This window comes from Dasypus novemcinctus, chromosome 6, assembly GCF_030445035.2.
Source record: "Dasypus novemcinctus isolate mDasNov1 chromosome 6, mDasNov1.1.hap2, whole genome shotgun sequence".
Taxonomy (NCBI): Eukaryota; Metazoa; Chordata; class Mammalia; order Cingulata; family Dasypodidae; genus Dasypus; species Dasypus novemcinctus.
Genome location: NC_080678.1, coordinates 13,538,212 through 13,561,118, shown reverse-complemented (window position 1 = coordinate 13,561,118; position 22,907 = coordinate 13,538,212). Strand labels below are relative to the sequence as shown.

The window sequence follows — 22,907 nt, the reverse complement described above, 5'->3', positions numbered from 1 at the left end:
TGCTCCTCAGAGCACAGACTACCTTCATGAGAATCACCCAGTGAGAACCCTACAAATGCAGATCTCCTGAGTCCCTGACTTGAAAACTCTGAGGGGATGGCCCAGGAATCTGAATCATTGGCCAGCATCCTAGGGTCATCAGGTGATTCTGCTAAAGACCAAAACATGAGACTCTTGGACCCACTGGTGCCCCAGAAAGCATATTGGTTAGTTCATGTATTCCATGGCAGCACCTGCACACCTATCTCATGCCAGGGGTTGACTGTGGGAGGCAGTGTCTTTGGGAACAGGGAGACACACAGGAAATGCTTTACTCTGACATCACAGGTTAAGCATTCATGGAGATAAGTAACCAACCTTGAAATCTGCAAACCACCCAAGGGTAGCCAGGAATGAGAATATTGCTGGTATTCTCTTTCCCTCTGGGAAGTTCTCTGAACACACATTATCTTATTTATTGCTCGTCAGAACTCTGGGGTGTATAAAAGTAAACTGAGGCTCAGGGAGGTTAAGTGAGTCACCCAGAGTCACATGGAGTCAATAGTGTGCTGGTAAGTGTTTAACCACAGGCTTGCTGGAAAGGCCAGGGAATAAGGGAATGCTCTGATTTATAGCATTTGCTGATTTCCATGGTATAAATTCTCCCACCATGGTCGATCGCCAGCCACTAATGTGATGTGGAAGACAGAGTTGGAGAGTGAGGTGCACAATCGGGCCTTGTGAGCTGGAATGAGCTGGCTCTAGCACTCCACTGTATACAGTTGTCAATAAATCAGGTCACTGTTAATGAGCATCATCCATTTTCAGTACTGAGGTTACAGAGGATAGTGCAGCCCTTGTCCTCAAGGAGCCCAGGAGTTCTGCAGGAAATGCACAAATCTACAATAATTTCCATGCACGTTCCATGACATATCCACAAATAATTTCCTAAACAGAGGTTTGTGAAAGGACAGTGGATGCATAGAGGAGGAAGGCATCTTTTTCCTGGCCTCCAGACACCTCATTTCATGAGCATCTATGACAGGCATGGTGCTATGTGAAGGAATAAAAGGGACTATGATATGATCTCTACTGTCAGGGGGTGGAACCAGCAGTTTCCTTGGGGAAATGTTCCTGCTTTGGCTTATATTTTTGTATGGTTTGAGGCTTGCTGGGGTCCAGTCATCACTGGCAGCACCTGGCAGCTCCAGGATGGGGTAGTCTGTGCTCAGCGCAGGGGCCTTAGGTTGGCCGCGTGGCCCAGGTGTTCACGGGCAGGAGGAGGCCTCTGGCCAAGGCAAAGGGGGGGCTGCAGAGGCTCTGAGCACTGAGACCCATCAGTCCACCCATGCACTGAGCAAAGGACAGAAGGACCACAGTGCCTGTGCACTTTCCTGAGGCTAGCCTGTGGCCCTGCCTGCCCAGATGCCAGTGCCTGGGATCAAACCATCACAGTCACCATCCTCCCTGTTTCCTGAGCAGTCCCGGTGCATTGTGTCACTCAGGTCCCTCATGTACTACAACTTGCTGCCTCACCAGATCCAGGACAGATGGGTGTGCAGGCCTCAGGGCAGCCTGCCAACCCTGGAACTTGGGACTGGGAATGCTACGTACGAATCATGCCAGGGCTAATGCTGAGGCTGGCTGAGCACAGCGGGCCTGCTCAGCTGGAAGAGCTCGGGGTCAGCTAAAAGCCTCTTCTGGCCAAGGGAATGCCCAGAGGATGTCACAGGGAGCTTCGGCGTCCTGCTAGCAGACTTGATGCTGCTGAGGCCCCAGCTGAGGGTGATGGGAGGAGTGCACTATGGATGGAGCACACCCCAGGGTCAGGCTGGGGAGGACACAGGAAACACCCGGAGCCCAGCCCTTGCTCATGCAGGATGTGTGGGCTCCTACCTCTCCCAGGAAAAGGAGCCCACCTGACCTCCCCCAGCTCATCCAAGAGAGGGACTGGCATCAGCCCTGGGAAGCTCAGTTGTAGGACCGGGGGTGATGGACCCTCCAGGTCAGGGTCTGGCCAGCCTGGGGCAAGTGGCACGGAGGTGAGAAGGTGTCCAGGCATCCCTCTGCCCTCCCTTTCCTCAGAGAGGCTCCCTTGCCCCAGCCTGTCCTTGCCACACACAGGGGAGGACGAGGTTGGGGAGAAGGCAAGGAGGGAGGAGGGGTAGCCTCGGGGAGCCAATCGCCTTGTACAGGGGTCTTCAGGGCAGGTTTCCTCGGAGTGTGTGCGTGTGCGCGCGTGTGTGTCTGTGCGCGCGCATCAGCGGGGATTTCTATGATAGAAGCAGCCAGATTCCAGAGAGAAAGAGAAGAGGAGGGGGAAGAACAAGAGAGGGGAGGAGAAAATTGGGGGTGGGAGAGACAGACGGAGCGAGCAGCAGTGGGGGAGCGAGAAGAGAAGGGAAGCGCAGCAGAAGAGAGAGAAGTGGAGGGGAGAGCAAGCCAGGAGAGCAGAGAGAGGGAGGAAGAGAGGACGCAAGAGAGCTGGAAGGTGCGGAGCGGAGCGAGGCAGAGCTTAGGGTTGGGGTGAGGGCAGGAGGAAGCAGAGGCAGAGCGGGGGCCGCAGGCGCCTGCAAACCAGAATCCCAGAGCGCGAAAGGCTCGCGGTTCAGCGGCGCGCCCTGGCGCTTGCTCGGGAAGTGGCGCGGAGTTCCGGGGTGGCTGCGCGCCCAGGTGCCTTCCCGGGAGGTGGCGCGGGGGTGCGGGGTGGCTGCGCGCTCAGGTGCCATCCCGGGCGCTGGCGCGAGGATCCAGAGTGGCTGCGCGCCGGGACGCCTGCCCGGGCGGTGGCGCAGGGCTCCGGGGAGGCCGCGCGCCCGCCCTCGGGGAGCCATGGCGGCGGGGCCCGGGGGGCGCGGGGCGGCGGTGCCGCCACGAGGCTGAGCCGGCCGCGGGCTGCGCCATGGCGGCGCGGGGCTGCGGGCCCTGAGCGCCCGCCCGGGGGCGGCGGCGGGCGCGCACCATGAACTCGTGGGACGCGGGCCTGGCGGGGCTGCTGGTGGGCACCATGGGCGTCTCGCTGCTGTCCAACGCGCTGGTGCTGCTCTGCCTCCTGCACAGCGCCGACATCCGCCGCCAGGCGCCGGCGCTCTTCACCCTCAACCTCACGTGCGGCAACCTGCTGAGCACCGTGGTCAACATGCCGCTCACGCTGGCCGGCGTCGTGGCGCAGCGGCAGCCGGCGGGCGACCGCCTGTGCCACCTGGCCGCCTTCCTCGACACCTTCCTGGCCACCAACTCCATGCTCAGCATGGCGGCGCTCAGCATCGACCGCTGGGTGGCCGTGGTCTTTCCGCTGAGCTACCGCGCCAAGATGCGCCTCCGCGACGCCGCGCTCATGGTGGCCTACACGTGGCTGCACGCGCTCGCCTTCCCGGCCGCGGCGCTCGCCCTGTCCTGGCTCGGCTTCCACCAGCTGTACGCGTCGTGCACGCTGTGCAGCCGGCGGCCCGACGAGCGCCTGCGCTTCGCCGTCTTCACCGGCGCCTTCCACGCGCTCAGCTTCCTGCTCTCCTTGGTCGTGCTCTGCTGCACGTACTTCAAGGTGCTCAAGGTGGCCCGCTTCCACTGCAAGCGCATCGACGTGATCACCATGCAGACGCTTGTGCTGCTCGTGGACATCCACCCCAGGTGAGGGGGCGCCGGCGAGGTCTCGGGGAAGGGCTCGTGTGCACCCCGCTCCGCTGCAGCATGCGGCCTGGGGCCACGCTTAACCCCACCAAGCCTCTGATTTCTTCCTGAGAAAGCTGGGGCGGGGAGGGGGTCTGTGCTGCTGGAAGCGAGACGGGGGCTTAGAGCATCTACTAAGGAGTGCGATGGAAACTGCGGCCCAAGCCGTCTGTGCACTGCTCTTGAAAGCATCAGCGTAGAAGTGGCAGTCAAACTTAGCTGCACTTCCTTACTCTCTCTTTATTTGTGTCCTTTGCACTTTAAATGGCTTATAGGAGGGCAGCGATCTTTTTGCAGTGGTTAAAAAATTTAATAGGTTTTAATCAGCTGCTGAGAGGGTCCCTAGCTGCTTAGGAGGCTCCCTGAGAGCTCTTCAAGTGGGAACGGGCTGCCCCTCTGGGTTTGTCTGCGCTCCTGCCTCTGTGGCTGCCTCAATCTTTGGATCTTGTGTGTGTGTGTGTGTGTGTGCTCGCGCGCGCGTGCATGTCCTCGCCAGACGGAATCAGGCTGTGCCTTCCTTTGTGGGCCTTACAGAAATGTCCGGTGACCTCTGTTGTGTGGGGTGGGGGTCTTCATCCCACTTGCAATATGTGCTGTCACTCTTGTGACCCCTGAGACTAAACCTGCTCACCCCTCTGCCACCCTCACCCCGACCACTGTTTCTCAGGAAGGTAGACCAAGGTGAGCTACCCCTGTACAGGTACCTGCTGGGAACGGCTGCCCAAGTCTCTTAGAGAGAAAGAGAGAGGGAGGGAGAGAGGGAGGGAGGGAGGAATAAGGGAACTCAGTGCAGGGCTCCTGAGCTCACCTCGGCATTCCCTGGGGGACAAGGAAGTGGATAGGACCGTGTGGACACTGCTCTTCCTAAGTCCCGGCAGACTAGGGAATGATGGCACCTGTTCTGGTGCCTGTGGCCCTAGGTAGGGGGTGCTGACTTCCGGGTGGCACAGAAGGTAAAGCAGGCACTGAGCACGGTGGAGAGAAAGTGAGCACCCCTCCCATCTGAGCAAAGCCCTGGAAACCCAGGAGAGCCCTGAGGGGCTGGGGGGCTCGGTCTCCAGGGTGCAGGCATCCCCGTCCAGGGAGGAGCTCACGGCGGAGGTGGCAGCTGGAGGTGCCACTCTGGGCAAGGGCTTCAGACAGTTTTCCTGTCCATTAGCAGTAAAAGGAAAGGTCCTTGGGCATCCCTGGGTTTGCAGGTGTGGGAGCTTGCGTGTGTGTGTTCATTGTTCCCTCTCCACATGGCCATTCCTTCGTCCCACACTGGACCGAGGCTTTAGCCGCACCATCTTCCCCAGGGAATCGGCTGCAAGAGGTTATGTGGGCGTGAGCAGTGGCACATAGACACCAGGGCCTGCGAAACTGTGCATAACAACTGTTTGCACTTCCCACACCTGACCCCCTCTGCTCACATATAAACTGAGGGTGACAGACAGGGCACACTCCACATGCAGCCACGCGTGTGCTGTGTGTGCGCTCTGACAGGGACACGGGCTGACTTTCATTGCACCGTTCAGGCATTAAAATAATTCTCTGCAGCCCCGAATGCTACAAGAGCTTTGTCCCCTTCCCGTCCCCTGGCCGGGGTGGGGGTGGGTTGTCTCCCTTTAAAAGGTGCCTCCCTAAGCCTTGGACCTCCACGGGAAGGTACTCGAATGCTTTCTAGGGAGGCCCTCTCCCCAGGGGCTGGCCACGGAGGAGGGGAAAGGATCCTTCCTTATTTTGACCAGTATGAGTGTGCCTCTGCCCCTCCTCCACCTTCTGGGGCAGGGGGAGCAGTGGCTCCTCCAGGCTGGTTCTGGGTGTAGGGTGCACCACTCCTGCAAATCCACTCCCCGTTGCCCTCTCCAGACCAGACACCGCCGAGTTCCTAGGGGGCTCAGAGCAGAGGCAGCTGCTCTGCTAACCCCTCCCCTATCCCCGAGAGACTTTGAGCTCCCCTTAGCTGCCTCCCCTTGGCGGCCAGGAGGAGCGCCTGGGCCCCTCCATGGCCCGGGGGTGGCGTCACTCTGCATCAGAGACAGGCAAGGGCTCTGGGCTGGGGATTGACTTCGTCCACCAGGCAGACCCCACCTGAGTCCCCGAGGGGGGAGTGGACCACACTGGCACTGCCACTGCAGCAGGCGCAAGCACATCTTCCTCTGCGGGGCTGGTCCCCACGGAGTGAGAGAGTGGCTGACGGGCCCCACGGGAGGGGACCAGCTCCCTGACAGCCTGCCCACAGGCTTGTCTCTCGGCGGTTCCAAACCACTTCACACCACAAATGAGACGTTTTCGAGCAGGCTCTGGGGAGCGGCCCGCGGCACCACCTTGGCGGTGGAAGGTCGTCTAAGCCTCTGGGCCCTTTTGGGGCTGGGAGCCGTGGGCTCCGGGCTGCCAGGCCCTGCCGACAGAAGCCAAGTCTCTCCCCCGGATGGACCCAGGGCAGTGGGTGGAGTGTGCGCTCACTGTGGTTGTACCTGACGGCCACTTCATCGATAGCCCCGGGGACGTAATTAAAAGACCCGTTCTGAGTCCTCTGAGGCCCGGGGTGGCGTTTGTCAAGAAGCTCCCTGGCGGTGGCTGTGTCAACCTCCGACTGCTGGCCACATGAGGAGCAGGACTCCCTCATTTCACTCCCTACCAGAAGATCGGGGGCCTCTGCTCCTAATTAAATCGGGGTATGGAGGGAGCAGCAGCTCACCCCGGAAGGCGGCCCCGTCCTGCCTCCCTGGCTTTGGGCGTCACCGCATTTGTGAGGCAGTTTGGAATCCTCGCCTTTATCACCCACCTGCTCCTCCAAGCGCTCACCTTGGCTCGCCCAGCCGGGCCAGCTCTGCAGCCCAAGTGCAGGTCTCCCCTCGGGTGCTGCCTGGGGCTCTGACTCTCCCAACGGGGCAGGGAAAGGTGGGGCGCTGGGCAGTGACGCCAGGACCCTGCGGTTCCCGGTCTAGCTGAGGGTGGCCGTGCTCTGGCACGAGCAGCAGAAGGCGCTGGCGCATCCTCGATGGCGAGCCGGCTGGGTTTTCCTCCGGGGACCTCCGAGTGCCTCCGCAGCCCCCTTGTGGACGAGAGCCGTGGCCAGCTGGCCGAGTGCCAACGCCGAGGACGGCGGGATGCTGGAGCGGTAGACCCGAAGCACACGTACGGATCATCTCTGTGGGCCCTCGACTTTACAGATGGAGAAATTGGGAGACCCAGGGACTGGTCCTCATTTAACAAATCTAGAAAGGGGCTCACCCCAAGAGTCACAGCCAGCCTGCCCTAAAGTTGACAGGGCTGGAGGGGGTGCTCACAAACCACATATGCCCAAATATTTACATGCTCTAAACCACACTTACCAACGGTGCTGATCGCCCAATGTTCTCTCATCCTACCTGCATGAATAGACTTTCAGAACAACCTGCCAGGGCAGGGTCAAACTGAGAACTCTTAGGTTCCCGGAGTTCAGTGTTGGGCCCAGTGGTGTGGGCGAGCAGAGCTGGCCCCCGGCGCACAGCCCACCTGCCTGGCCTTCCCCCCAGGTCTACCCAGCAACTCAAGGGGCCTTATCTGCCCAAGGCAGACGGCACGGGTTGCAGGTCTGTGCTATCTGCACATCAGTTCACCAGCGCCACCCCTCCAGGACTCAAGGTGAGGACACAGGCGGCAGGGTCCCCCTTCAGGGCCAGGGACGATGCTGGCCTGGATTTTGGAAGCAGGCTTGGTCTAGAAAGGAGGGCGTGGGCTCAGGCAGCACAGCCCCTTCCCCTGTGAACTCTTCATTTCCTGGAGGAGGTGACAGCCCCTCCAGCGGGGTCTGAGGGCAGGACCATTCACAGCAGCAACCCGACCCCAGGCTCAAGGCCCGTTTCCACCTTCGGTCAAGGTGGCCCCCTGCCCTTTTCTTCTGTCTCTTAAAACTAGAAAATAAATCTGGCTCACCACGGCTACCCATGGCGGGGCGCCCTGGACAGATGACATGCATTTGGGGATTATTTGGAGCCCAAGGGCTTGGAGGTGTCTGGTGCCAGAGGATTTTCACCATGACCATGTCATTCACAGACTTTTCAGAAATTCTCAGGATTCCCGTCACCCTTTGCCCTCTTGCTGAAGCTTCCTGGGGGCTGGCTCTTGCACTTTAGTTTTTTCCCCCAAAATCTCACAAATGCTGGAGGTCCCATGCCTGCTTTGGTCTCAAAGGAACTCTGTCTTGTCACAGCCCTTGGCAGCCCCTTCAACACCCCTACACAGCTCCCAGGCTGGACGAACTCAGCTGGATGGCCTGCTTGGCAGAGCTTTGGCTCTCCAACCTCGGCCCCATGGATCCAGCCAGAGAGTCAGGGACCCCGGGTGCAGCCACTGGCCCCAGGGATGTTTGGAGAAGGCGTTCGTGTGGCTGGATGCAGTTTGTATTTGCTCAGTGCTTTTAGGGAAGGCAGCTGGATTTGGGAGAAACTACCCCCGGCTTGGAGTCAGGAAAGGTGAGCTGAGTTCCAGGGTCCATTCGGAATTGCCTTTGTGCCTTGGGTGTGTCATAAACCTTTCCAGCACTCAGCAGCCTCATCGGCAAATGAGTGAAATAACAGTTCACGTGGCTGGATACAGTTTCAGGGAGCTCGTTTTTGCAAAGCTACATTGGGAACAGAAATGACAGCAAGTGCAAAGTGATTTTATTATCATGGGATGGATGCTCAGGGGGAGGGGGAACTGCTCTCATATTGTGCTAAAAATAAAAACAATAAGCAAGAGTGCCGGTTGCTTCCCGTGGAGCCGGGGGCTCGGGCCGGGCCTCACTTCCTGCCCCCTCCCTCTTCTTGCCTGAAATCAGGGGAGCCCCAGAGTTCAGGCAAGGAGCGACGGGCTCCCCACTAGCAGCACTAGACGGGGTCTGCACCCTGCACCAGCCATCTCTTCTCTGGGCCTCAGTTTCCCCATGTGCAAGTTGGATGGGAGGGGGAGAGGACCTCTTTACCATTCGTGACTGCTCGGTAGCATAGACAGGTGGCCCAGAGACGTGGCCGGCCAGTCTGGGTGCAGGTCCCAGGCACAGAAGCCCCCCCACAGGCAGCAGCCATTGCGCCCTGGGGGCAGGAAGGCTGGAGCCCAGGCCTCCTGACTGCAATTCACCCTGACGCCCCCTGGGGTGGCTCCTCTCTCTCATAAATGCACAGGGCAGGAGAAAGGACTGAAGCAGTGGGCCGAGGCCCTGGGTCGGGGTTCAAGGCCCTGCTAGAACATGGTGATTGTTTAATAAATGTGCGGCGAATGAATATTAATAATGGGAAGCCTTTATTGAGTGCTCACCCCGATGCAGGCACTTCCCTAAGTGCTTTACACGTGTGTTCATTCATCGAAACGCAACCCAGGGAGGCAGGTACCCTTATCATCCACGTTTTACGGTTGAGAAGCTGATGCACAGGGAGGCTATGCGGCTGGCCTAAGGCCACACAGCAATTCAGTGATGGTGTCTGGATTTGAACCCAGAAGTCTGGCTCTGGTGCCTCATTCTTAACCACTCTGCAATTAAGGAAGAAAGGAGGCCGGGCCCATGGAGGCTTCCCATGACCCACACCATTTAGCGAGCCTAGCTTTGACTGTAGATGCAAGGTTTTGAAGTCTCGCTTTAACGATGTAGTCTAGAACAGGTTTCTAGCTTACCATCATCTCTTTTGAGAGGTCGCTTTAAAAAATTTTTAAGTCCTAATTTTCCCAAGATATTCTCCAAGGGCTGTTCATTCGTTCATACAACTTATGGCTACTGGGCGTTTTCTGGGCTTTGGGCCTTGGGCTTGGAGCTGTGGCTGCCTGAGAAATAATGTATGTGCAGGGCATTTGCTCTCTAAGTTTTCTCCGCTACACAGAGCCTGGTAGGGCCAAATAACATTAATTCCCCATGATTCTTACAATTTCCTAGCCAGTGCAGGGTCCATTTAAATCCTTCAGAGCCACTGAAATGTTTCAGCTTCTGAAGATCTCCAAAGCTTTTACCAACTTCTGATTTTAAAGTACTCCTCAGGGCCTCATGTCTCCAGGGAAGGATTACCTGCAGGGCGAGAGGTGTGCTGCTCCTTGGAGAGAGCTGGGGGCTCACCACCTCAGGAGGAACCCCAGAACCTATTAGGGGGCCCTGAGGTGCCTCTTCACTCCACGAAGGCTTGGTTGCTGGTGAAGCATGTGAAGAGTGATAGCTGTAGTTATAGGCGAATGAGGCAGCAAATTCAGAGAGGCTGAGTTACTTCCCCAAGGTCACACAGTTGTGTGAACGAGAGCTGTTTATACTCGTGAGGGTTATTCCAAAGCACCTGAGAATTAGACAGCTTTGTCAGGGTTACAAATTGGAGGAGGCTCCAGCCCCAGTGCCACCGCCAGTTACTATGGAGTGCCCTTGATGAGTCATTTGTTTGGATTTGGTGCTCATTTATTAGGGGGTGCCCAGCACGCTCTGCTCCTTTCCTGGGTGGCATGCCTGGGGGTGGTCGAAGCCCCGTGTCATCACCTGCTTCCTCCCCCACTCATACTGCACCAATTGCACTAAATGTTTTGGGAAAAAACATCCTTATATTAAAACAAATGGGTGTGCCTGGGAAGGAGGGGCTTCCCAGGATGTGGGACAGTCGGTTTCAAAGCAGGGACAGTCCCAGACAAGCCAGGACGAGCCGGTGACCCCACTGCACCAAGACCCTGCCTTGGGCCGTCTCTGCCTCCTCTCCATTACCACCTGCATCCTGCACCCCTCCAATGAGCCAGAGGACTTTGCCAGAAAAACCCTGGTGCAAATGGGAAGTCAGGAGGTTTACCTGGGATCTGCCCTGCCTTACAGGGTGACCTAGGCAAAGCCACCCTGACTCCCAGCTGTGCGTTCTTCTCACGCATGGATTAGCTGATGCTCTGGCACCTCCCTGGAGCATGGGGGACACAGAGTAGTGGCAGGTGACGCTCAAGGCCCCAGAGTCCAAAGGGCGCCTGCAGATCCTGCCACCACCGAGCGGACCAACTGGACTGGGTTGTCTGGGTCGGAGGGGGTTCCCAGATGTGGATCTTGCTCTTTTAAAATCAGGACAGTCCAGGTGCAAACCAGAAGTGGACTTTCAGTGCTAAAATCCAGGAAAGTCCCGGGTAAATGGGAACAAGTTGATCACCCTTACACTGCCATTCACCTGCTGTGTGATCTGGGGCAAGTTACTTAACTCCACTCTGCCTCAATTTCCCCATCTAAGAAATGGGGAGCATAACGAAGGCAGACCCTAGCTTATAGAGTCATCGTATGAATAAGACTAGAGCGTGTGAATTCTCGGCACAGTATCTAAGATGGCACACGTTAGAGATCTGAAAGAGGTGGGTGGATGTTATGAATATTAGCTATCAGTAATAACTGTTATTAGTAATATCAGTATATACCTAGCCACTTCCCAACTCTTTAAATTCCTGGAAAGGCACAAGGCAAGGCAGGGGAAACTGCAAGAGTGTGAGGGTCCCTCCATCCAAAGTAAAATGGGGCCATCCGTCTGTGATAGGAAATCGGATTAAGAAGGGCTTCGGTTAAGAATGAACAGGATGGTTCTTGTGGGAGGAAGGGGAGGCTGCCCTGACATGACCGCTGCCCATGAATATTCTCTCCACCGCTTGCTTTCCTTGAATAGACCAAACTATTTTTGGAGCCAGGTCTCTGCCATCCAGGCCTGTCTCTGTCAAGTCACCATCACTGCCTGGACAACTCTGTCCACAGTCTGCCTCCTGTTCGTTTTTGGAAATAAATGGATCTTTTTAAAAGTAAACAAGAGAAACATGAGACTGGAGCTCGTGGAACCTCCCGGCGGGGTTTGCCTTTCCCAGCGGCGTGTCCGTGCTCCTTGACCCTGGCAGTGGGCAGTTCCCCATCGCTGCAGGAACTAGGTTGGAAGAGCCGCGGCTCCCAGCTGGCATTGGGGACGTCAGTTCCTGACTCACCCCGAGCAGAGTGGGATCCGGGAACACAGCGTGGCCCGAGGCGTGGGCGTCAAGCCATCCTTGGAGTCGTCTGGGCAACGTCCGGGGACTCTGGCAGTCACTTAGCTTCTCCCAGCTTGGTCCCTGGAGTAATGAAGTGACCCCTCCCTTCACAACCCCGTGAGGCTTTGGATGGAAAAAACAGACCCAAGATGTCAAAGAAAGGAAGCCCCCAAGCTCTGTCCTCACAGTCTGTGGCTGCCCTGATGGAAAGGTTCAGCTTTGAGACACACGGCCCTGGGTTCAAATCCTGGGCCCACTTACCAGCTGGGTGCCCTTGAGCAAATCATTTGGCCTCAGGGTCTTCTTTGTAAAATGGGACAAGTAAAGCCCACCTGGCCCGCCCGTGGTGAAGGTAAGTATTAGCGATAGTATGTAGAGAGCGTGGAACTCTGGGGCTGGTGCAGAGCAGGTAATCAGTAAATGATGCAGGTAAGAGCTAATGCTTATTTGCACTTACTGTGCTAAGTGCTCTTATGCATTGAATCCATTTTATGCACTTATGTGCTTTATGCATTTACTTCTCCAAACAGAGCTTTGTGACATAGGACATATTATTATCCACATTGTGCAGATGATGACACTGAGGCTTAGTGAGGTCAAGTAACTCGCCCAAGGTCACACGGCTGTAGGCCAGACTTGATTCCAGCCAAGTTCCTACACTGGAGGCTACTGCCTGAGCGTAGGGAGGAAGCGCGCTCTGGCCTGGCCCGCTCGCCTGAGTCACCCTCTCCTCTCTCGCGCAGCGTGCGGGAGCGCTGCCTGGAGGAGCAGCGGCGGCGGCGGCAGCGGGCCACCAAGAAGATCAGCACCTTCATAGGGACCTTCCTCGTGTGCTTTGCGCCCTACGTGATCACCAGGTGAGCCCGGCCGGGGGAGCGGGTGCAGGGCGCTGCAGGGGGGAGGGGGACGAAGACGGGGTTGAAGAGCGAAGCAGGGCCCGAATGAGCCTTTGAAGGCACCTGCCTCCCTTGGGCACACATTCTTCCAGAAGGGTTGGGGCAGAGTGGACTGGGCAAGTTTGGTCAGAAGGAGGGCACAGGCTTTCCTCTTTAGCCTTGAAGTCTTTTCGATTAAATTCAGAGCCATCCAACCTCCAAAGCACATCACTCTAACCTCTGTCCCCCACCCTGGCTCCCCAGCAAGTCCCCAGAAGGCCCTAAGGGAAAGGGAAAGGGGAGATATCTGAGGAAAGCACCCGACAGAGGTTGGCTCTGGCTGCACAAACGCAGGCCACCTGCGCGGGGAGCAGCTTACAGGCCCATCTCTCCAGTGTCTCAGAGCATCTGCCACCATCAGCCAGGTGTTGGGAGGCTTGTCACGTGCCCCCCACTTCCCTGCCCTCCCACCCCCCATGCTAGCCTAGATCACAATGTCCTGGCCTCAGGGACAGGAGAGCCAAGAGCCAACCTGTTCCAGCTGTAAAATTCCCCCACAAGTTACAGTTCAAAAGTCAAAGGCAAACAAACTCTCCGCCAGCTCTGTAGACTGAAAGCCTGCAGCTTTGCCTCCAAAAGGTCTTAGCCATTCTGGAAGCTTTCTGCAAACAAGGGGCTTTGGCGCCCTGTTAGGAGGTGGCTGTAGAAGCCTTTTGTTGAGTCTGGGAAGTAGGACCTGTGCAGCGTTTCTTGTTCTGCGTCTGTCTGTCTGTGTGTTTGAGAGATCAAGACAGGCAGAAATAGAGGACGCCCCCACAGAGCCTGTCCTCCCAGCACCCCACAGCATCCTCAGCTGGGAGGGACTGGGAAGGGACCTCCCTACCCAGCTGACACCCTGAGCCTGTTTGCACACCTCTGGGATGAGAAACCCACTGTTCCCCAGAGGAACCCACTGTGCTGAGCTGAGCTGACTCCCTGCAGCTGCACCCACTGCTCCCTGGGGCCAGTGGGTGTCTGTCCTTCCTCCCAGGACCCCCATGGGGAGCAGATGGGGAGCTCCGGGTACCTGCCTCTGTCTTCTCAGGGGCACCCTGCTTCCCCTGGGGTTGAGCTGTGGGCCTGCATCTCCCCTTAAACCCAGGACCTAGAACGGCCTGCGGGTCTCCAGCTGGCTGTGACCAGGGCAGAGCAGAGCCATCAAGTCTTCCTCCTGGAACTAGGTTCCACCCACTGCTGACATTTGGGGGGAGTGGGGAGAGTGGCAATACTAATTCTTGGTCGTGAGGCACTGTCCTGTGCGCTGCAGGACATTTAGCAGCAGCCCTCGTCTCCACCCACTAGATGTCAGCAGTACCACCCCCAGTTGTGACACCCAAAAATATCTCCAGCCCTTGCCAAATATCCCCTGGGGGCACAGGAAGCTGTACCTCAGTGCTTTCCCGGGGACAGAAAGCCCGTGCGTGGTGGCAGAAGATGATGGGTTTCCCTTGTCCTCCCAGGCAGACAGGACAGAGGGACCCGAGGGTGCCGAGTCCCAGTTCAAGCCCCAGCTCCCCCTTCCTGCCCATGGGACCTTGGGCCATGCCATCTCCTCTCTGAGCCTCAAGTCTCCACCTGTAACACAGGAGGGGCTAGAGCGCCTGCTCTCCAGGTGCTTGAGAGGGTGAGAGGACATCACGCATGGGGAGGACATCACGCATGGGGATAAGAGGACATGACGCATGGGGATGAGAGTGGGGGCGGGGGGCAGCCCTGGCCGGCAGGCAGGAAGCACCAGGGAATGATGCCTGGGGGGAGCCCCTTCCTCCCTGTGGAACCCAGGGTCGGCCGGCTCCAGCCAGTGCAGTGAGGGCAGGTGGCACTGGGCAGGGAGGGTGCGCAGGGCAGTTCTCCTCCGAGGTCCCAAGTCGCAGGAGGTTTGGGCTAACGCGGTGGATCTGAACCTCAGAGGAGAATAGGTATTTGGGCTCCAATTTAAAGACTATTGGAGCTTTCTCTGGCTTAATCTCGTTTCCCAACGAAATTTTCTCTTTCTTTTTTTCTGATTACAGCCTGGTGGGTTCGCATAGGTCTCAGGAAATGATGTTTCAGTAAAATTGATGGTAGATTCACAATTCCACATGCTCCCTCCAGATGGATTGGATGCATTTAGAGTTTCTAAAAACACTCAAAAATGGTTCATCTTTCGTGGGGAAGAATGGCAACTTCCTAGGGAGAGAAAGCTATGCCCAGGAAACCTCATAAATACGATTCTGGCAAGGCCACCCACCACCCCCCATTGCCCCAGGCCAACCCCTGCCTGGGCATTCTTCTAGACGGAGAAGCCACCCTAAAGAAACCTTATAAAAGAAACTAAAACTAAAATGATGGGTTCATTTCAGCACACATTTCTTGAGCACTTTCGCTGTGCACAGCTTAGGAGAGACCCTGCGGGGGCGGGGGGGGAGGGTGAGGCCCTGCAGGAGACCCCTCCAATGGGGACACTGGCTCTGTGGAGGCCACCCTCCGACCCGTATCGTCAGGCAGGGACGTGCAGTCCGAGGTCCTGTGGCAGGGTGGGCTGCCTCAGCGAGCTGCCCTGGCAGGGGCTACACGGAGGCTTGGGAACCAGGCCGGGCTCTGCAGGGCGGCACCCTAAGTGCAAGGGGCAGCGTGAGCGAGGGGCTAGAGCCGCCCTGTGCAGCCTGCTGCCCTCAGCCGCAGCTGGCCACGGAGCACTTGAGGGGCGGCCCATCCGGGTTGCGGTGTGCTCACTGCATTTCTGAGACCTGGGTGGACCAAGAAACCATGTGTATATAAGTTTTATATTTGTGTATTATTTACATAGTGAAAAGATATTTTTCATATATTGGGTTAAATAAGATACTATCCAGGTGAATTTCACCTGTTTCTTTCTGCTTTTCAAATGTGGCTCCTAGAAAATTTGGAGCGATGCTCTAGGCCCACGCTCTGTGTCTGTGGACAGCACTGGTCTGGAGTCGGGGAGTCGGGGCTGGGGGTAGGGAGTGCTGCTCCCAGACCCCTTTCCTTGACCTCCAGCCTGCTAGAATCCTCTCTCACTGACCAGGAGGAACCCATTGGGGTCCCCATTCCGACCACTCTGAGGGAGGGCTCAGAACTTTCCACCCGCCTTCCTCCCCTCCAATGGTGGTCCCGTCCAGAGCCGCTTCGGCCCGCGTTTGTCAGGACAGTGTCCTGTGCGGCCACATCCATACCTTCCCCCATGGGTGCACTGAGGCAGGGGCCAGAGGAGGGCCCGAAGGGGGAGCAGCAGGCTCCAGGGCAGCAGAGGGCGAGTTTGTGGCAGAAATCCCCTGAAATCAACCCCGTCTTGGACCCTCCTCCCACTATGCCCCCCCACCCCCCATTCCCTTTCTGGGATTGATTATAGCAAAATGCTTAGTCTACAAAAGCTGAACGCCCCCAGGCACATCTCAGGGAAATGGGTGCACAGGAACTTGCTCATCTCTCGCCAGCCACCAGCGGGCACCCTGGGCTGCAGGTGTGCGCTGGGCACCCGTCAGGTCCACTGCCAGACCATAGCCACTGCCGGAAGTGATGGCTCTCAGAACGTGACTCCTTAAGGAGCAGCCAGGGCGGTGGGTCTGGAGGTGAAAGGGCCCAGGAGACCAGCTGTCCCAGCAGGGCAGTAGGGTGATCCCAGCAGAGCCAGTGGAATCCCTGCTAGTGGCTGGTGGGAGCACTGTGTGGGGAAGGGTTCGGAAGCCAGGCAGGAATTCGTGGGAACGTGTCCTGAGAGACTGGGAAGGCGCTGAGGGGAGGCGAAGAGACTTTGGGCCGGGTGGGTTTGCTCTCCCTAATCTGGTGCAGTGGTTCGTCAACTTGGCTTCACATTAGAATCACCTGGAAAGCTTGAAAACCGAACCCGTTCCTAGACTTCACTTCAGACCAATTAAACTAGAGTCTCTGGGCATGGGGCCTGGGCATCCGTAGGTTCAAAAGCTCACAGTAATTTTTTTATTTTTGGTTCTACAATCTCTTTATTTTTTTTAAATGTTATATTCAAAAAATATAAGAGGTTCCCATATACCCGTGACCCCCCCACCCCACTCCTCCCACATCAACAGCCTCTTTCATCATTGCATTTGGCGAATACATTTTGGAGCACTGCTCCCCCACATGGATAATAGTTTACACTGTAGTTCACACTCTCCCCCAGTGTATTTAGAGGGTTATGGGAAACGGACTTTGGCCCAGTGGTTAGGGCGTCCGTCTACCATATGGGAGGTCCGCGGTTCAAACCCCGGGCCTCCTTGACCCGTGTGGAGCTGGCCATGCGCAGTGCTGATGCGCGCAAGGAGTGCCATGCCACGCAAGGGTGTCCCCCGCGTGGGGGAGCCCCACGCGCAAGGAGTACGCCCGTGAGGAAAGCCGCCCAGCGTGAAAAGAAAGAGCAGCCTGCTGAGGAATAGCGCCGCCCACACTTCCCGTGCCGCTGACGACAACAGAAGCGGACAAAGAAACAAGACGCAGCAAATAGACACCAAGAAGAGACAACCAGGGGAGGGGGGGGGAATTAAATAAATAAATAAATCTTTAAAAAAAAAAAAAAAAAAAAAAAAAAAAAAAAATAGAGGGTTATGGCAGGATATATAATGTCCAGCATCTGTCGCTGCAGTATCATTTAGGACAACTCCAAGTTCTGAAAATGCCCCCACATCACATCTCTTCTTCCCTCTCCCTACCCTCAGCAACTACCATGGCCACTTTCTCCACATCAATGCTACAATTTCTTGCATTACAAGTCACAATACTTCCATAGTAGAATATCTAATCCATATTTTATTCCTCCATCCTGTGGACCTTGGGATGGTGATGTCCACTCCGCCTCTATATCAAGAGGGGGCTTAGATTCCACATGGATGATGGATGCAATTCTCCTGCTTGCAGTTGTAGGCACTCTCAGTTCCCTGTTATAGTGGTTGACCATCTTCACCTCCCTGTTAGCTGACCAGGGTAAGTCCAACAAATCAGAGGGTAGGAGTTTTAACTCTGCTGAGGCTTAGGGCCCAGCTGGCACATGGCCAGCCCAGAGGTTCAAGTCTCCTGAGTATACACCAACCCTACCGCCAACCACAGATTCAGTAAAAGTGACAGAAGAGGCATGTGTAGAAAGGTCACATCTGAGTCCAGTTCCATCACACTCAGGAACACAAACTCCAAAGTAGGGCCAACTGATACAGCATTAAATTCCAAAGCCATCTGCCATAATGATAGAACCTGTGGGTCTCCATAGCCCTCAGGAGAACTAATACCCGGGGTTGTACCCACTTTGGCTATGTCTGGGGTCCTGCTGAGGCATACATAAATGTGACCCCTCTGATGACCTCCCTACTCTTTTTTGAAGACTCTTAGCCATATAAACTCATTTGTCTTTGCCATTTCCCCTTTTTATTCAAGGTCAAAAAGCAGTTTTTAATACATGATTCTACATGTAGGCTGAGATATTCTGCTGGTCTGAGTTGACCCTTTTATTCAAGGTCTTTTTCTAGTTACATCACCAGCGGATGCTTGGTAGTGATCCCTCAGTGCCAGGGAGGCTCATCCCTGCAAGTCATGTCCCACACTGGGGGGAAGGTAATGCATTTACATGCTGAGTTTGGCTTAGAGAATGGCCACATTTGAGCAATATGGTGGTTCCCAGGAGGTAACTCTTAGGCACCCTGCAGCTCTAGGCCTTGTTCATGTTTCAGGCACACAGGCTCATAAGCATAGTCATCAGTATCAAGGGCTCATTGTTGGACCATCCTTCTTTATTGGTCTTTGCCATTGCACCTGGGGGATTGTGGCTGTTCCATTGGGGAATGTGATAGAGCTCCCCTGGCTAGGAACTCAGCACTCCCTTAGTTGTCGTTTGTAACTGTAACTACTATGAAAATACCCAACATATATCCAAACATTTTTATGTACCCTATATACATGCCCTGGAGAACTCCTTCCCAACCATGTGTCCCCCATCAATAACACCCCACACCAGTGTTCCTCCCTGCCATAGTTGAACCTCACTGTGGTCCAAAACATCTTAAAAAATGAAGCCTAATATATTGCCAAATTCAATTAATAGGAAAATAAAATATAGTGATGGGTTTAAAGATTAGAAATGGAATACATACTAATTTAGAAAAACTAAAATAAAAATAAATTGGGGTATTAAAAAAAGAAAAATATTATAAAGCTTTGGTTTTTTAAATTTTTTTATATTTTTTATTTATTTCTCTCCCCTTGCCACCTCCCCCAGTTGTCTGCTCTCTGTGTCCATTCACTGCGTGTTCTTCTGTGACCGCTTCTATCCTTATCAGCAGCACCAGAAATCTGTGTTTCTTTTTGTTGCATCATCTTGTTGTGTCAGTTCTCCGTGTGTGTGGCGCCATTCTTAGGCAGGCTGCATTTTCTTTTGCTCTGGGCAGCTCTCCTTATGGGTTGCACTCCTTGTTGTGGGGCTCCCCTACGTGGGGCGACACCCCTGCATGGCATGGCATTCCTTGTGGGCAGCAGCACTGCGTGTAGGCCAGCTCCACATGGGTCAAGGAGGCCTGGGGTTTGAACCACAGACCTCTCATGTTGTAGGCAGACGCCCTATCCATTGGGCCAAGTCCACTTCCCAAAGCTTTGTTTTTGATGTTTTGCCTTTCATTACTGCAATAGCTGTTGCCCCGTATGTATAGTGGCAAGGCAATTTCTTTCATTTCTTCCTCAGTGTCTATATCCTTTCTTTTTTTTTTTTCTTCTAATTTTTAATTTTGTCTTCACAAAAATTTTAGATCATAGTAATTCACATATACAGTATAGGGGACTCCCATATATCCAACTTCAAACCCTTTCCCCTTTCCCAGCAATGATCTTTTTACATGTTCATGTTATCTTTGCTGCAGCTGATATACAGATATTGAAATGTAGTTTTCAAACATGGTTCCATTTTAGTTTACATTATGGTTTATATTTCAGACTGTACAATTTCCTAAATTTATAGTTACCTTATGTTTTACCTTATGGCTTATATTTTAGCCTATAGACTTTTATACATTTTTGGTGTAATTTAACATGTCCTATGTCCATCATTGCATGATCTTATGGAACACTTTCATTGCTCCCCAGTTACCCTGATTCCATCTATTCTATGCCTCTCTCCCCCTCCCCTCAGGGCCCAAAGTGACAATCAATCTTCATTACTTGAAGGACCAGATTCACAGACACTTGCAACAATGCTGAGGGCTTGATATACTTGACTGCCCTAACCCATTGGGAGCCACCAATTCTCTCAAGAGACACAATTCCCTCTGTTTGAGAACATCAGGCCTCCCCAGGATGTGGGTACACCTTCACACTCATTTGATGGGTCTCCACCCAATGATACAACACACTGTGACAAAATGAGCACTCACACACTCCCTAGGAGCCTGCCCCTGTGCTAGATGCCCCCCTTAAGCACCTTAAACGGGTAATCCTTCCTTATTATATTTTCTAGAGTTTTCTTAACATTATAGTTTCAACCACATATCTGAAAATCTCCCATGTCCAAATGTTCCCCCCAATTCTTTGGGCCATCTGACCCATCCTCCCAACCCTATCCCCCCTCAAGCCCACAAAGCCCTACCCAAAGGTAACCCTATGCCCCCATCTTATCCCTTCCCAGTACAAATACTTACCTCCAGCTTACCATAGATTTCCCCATGTAGGCATCAGCTTGCAACCTTCCTCTCCCCGCCAACTTCCTTTAAGCCTATCATCCAGTCTCTAGCTCTCTGAGACAGCTTGGTTTACTTATTTCATATCAGAAAGGTCATGTAGTATTTGTCCTTCAATGCCTGGCTTGCTTCACTCAACATAAGGTCCTCAAGATTCATCCATGTTATCCCATGCGTTTGTACTGTATTCCTTCTCATAGCTGAGTAGTATTCCATTGTATGTATATACACATTTTATTTATCCATTCATCTGTTGATGGGCATTTGGTTTAATTGCAACTTTTGGCAATAGTGAATAATGCTGCTATGAACATTGGTGTGCATATTTCAGTTTGTGTCCTTGTTTTCAGTTCTTCTGGGTATATACCCAGCAGTGGAATTGCTGGGTCATATGACAAATCTATAGCTAGTTTTTTGAGAAACTACCAAACTGTCCTCCAGAATGGCTGGATCCTTCTGCATTCCCACCAGCAGTGGATGAATGTTCCCATTCCTCCACATCCTCTCCAACCCTTGTAGTCTTCTGTTTTTTTGATAGCTGCCAGTCTCATGGGAGTAAAGTAGTATCTCATTGTAGTTTTAATTTTCATTGCCCTAATAGCTAGAGATTTTGAGCATTTTTTCATGTGCTTTTTAGCCATTTGTATTTCTTCTTTGGAGAAGCATCTGTTCAAATCTTTTGCCCATTTTTAAATGGGTTGTTTGTCTTTTTATTTTCAAGATATAGGAGTTCTTTATATATGTAGGATATTAGTCTCCTATCAGATATATGGTTACCAAATATTTTCTCCCATTGAGTAGCCTGTCTTTTCACTTTCTTGACAAACTCTTTTGAGGTGCAAAAGGCTTTAATTTTGAGGAGGCCCCATTTATCTATTTGTTCTTTTGCTGCATGTGCTTTGGGTGTGAAGTTCATGAAGCCGTTTCCTATTACGAGGTCCTGTAGATACTTCCCTACATTGTTTTCCAAGGCCTTTATGGTCTTGGATCTTATATTTAAGTTTTTGATCCATTTTGAGTTGATTTTTGTATAAGGTGTGAGATGGTAATCCTCTTTCATTCTTTTGCATATGGATAGCCAGTTCTCCAGGCACCAGGTAATTCTAATACATGGTCACATCGTGAGCCATGATGTCAGCACACAAGAACCCCGCCTTTCTTTTTTTTTTTGAGGTACCAGAACCTCATAAGTGAGAAGCCAGTGCTCAACCACAGAGCCACATTGGCTCCCCTGAACTGTTTTTGTTTTTGTTTCTTTCCATTTGTTTTTTTTGTTTTTAGGAGACACCAGGATCCAAACCCAGGGCTTTCTGTGGGAGAAGCAGGTGCTCAACCACTTGAGCCACATCCTTTCCCAACACACCCCTTTTTTATCAATGAAGTAACTGAGAACTGAGGGTGGGGAAGGGGGGTATTAAGTAATTGCCCAGTGTCATGTACCAGTTGGTGGCACAGCTGGACTTCTAACCTCAGTGGGCTCCCCACTGAATCCGCAATCTCTCAGAAAGGTCTGGTAGGTCTGTGCAGAAACCCAGCATGCCACCCGCTTTCTGATTCAGGTCTTTGGCTGTCATGAAAGGACTTGGCACCCAGAGATTGCTCCCTCTGGCCCCCTCACCCAGGACCCTCTGCCCACCAAGGGCAAATCACCCAGGACTTGCCAAATGAGCACACCCTCCTCAAAGGGAACAGAAGCCTGGGAACAGGACAAGGGTGGCCTGGAGAGTTCCAGAGTTCAGGATCAAGCAAGTTCCTTCCTTGGTTGCACAACCCAGGCTCCCAGGAGCAGTAGGCATGGCCTCTGTGTCCCTCCCAGCTGCCAGGTGCTGGATAATGGCGGTGCACGAGAGCTGAGCTCAGCTGGAGAAGGTGAGATGGCATGGGCCCTGCCGTGGGCCAGGACTAGGTGGGGCGTGAGAAGACCACTCCAGTAGCAGGGTCAGGTGGACCCGGCACCAGCTCTGCTTTCTGCAACAGCTGACAGCATCCTTCTGGGCCTTCCAGTGCCCCCAAGAGGTGGGCAGGACAGGCAGCGCGAGCCCCACTGCGGGAGCTGAGGCTCAGAGCAGTAAGCCGCTCCACGAGGCCTCTTAGGCACAGGAACAGGAGTCGGAGCCCAGCCTTGGTCACCGCCTGGGCAGCCCAGGGACTTCTGGTGGCAAGGTTGGCTCTCCTCTGTGCCTCCTCCCTGTCTGTAGGAATTAAGCTCAGGTGCCCACTGAGGCAGCAGTAGGCTAATCCTGTGGGAGTCCTAAAAGACAAGTGAAAACGAGCTTCGTCTCTTTAACTAACTCTTTTCCTTTCCTTTCTTTTCTTTTCCTATCTTTTCTTTTCTTTTTTCTCTTCTCTCTTCTCTCCTCCTCTCTCTCTCCCCTTTCTCTCTCTTTTTTCCTCTAAGCCCCTATTCTGCTACAAACTGTACCACCTGCTGCACCTGCCTCATCTCCCTATTTTACAGCTGAGGAAACTGAGACTCACGTTACAGGCCGCCTGGCTATGATGCTCACTCTAACCCCTCAAAGTGCCCCCTGACCCCTGGCCTCTCATAGCATACCCCCTGTTGTCTGGCTCCAACACCCACCCCGGCCCCTCACCCTGTACCCCTCCGCCGCCCCACCGCATAGACACAGAGGTTTGTGTCTCCCTCACAGGGATGTGCGGAGGCACTTTGTACCACAACCCACTCAGAGGCAGAATTTCCAAGATGATTGAGATCAAGTTGTTCGCA

The 22,907-nt window shown here is 54.1% G+C and overlaps 1 protein-coding gene across 1 annotated transcript in view; it reads left to right on the top strand.

The window, feature by feature from the left end:
• Nucleotides 1-2,523: 2,523 nt before the first annotated feature.
• Nucleotides 2,524-22,907, top strand: part of GPR26 (G protein-coupled receptor 26) — a 33,115-nt gene continuing 12,731 nt past the window's right edge. The window contains exons 1-2 of the mRNA XM_004446676.3: nucleotides 2,524-3,609; nucleotides 12,342-12,455. Of these exons, the coding sequence (XP_004446733.1) occupies nucleotides 2,942-3,609; nucleotides 12,342-12,455 (782 nt within the window). The 5' untranslated portion in view covers nucleotides 2,524-2,941. The remainder of the gene's footprint in view (nucleotides 3,610-12,341; nucleotides 12,456-22,907) is intronic.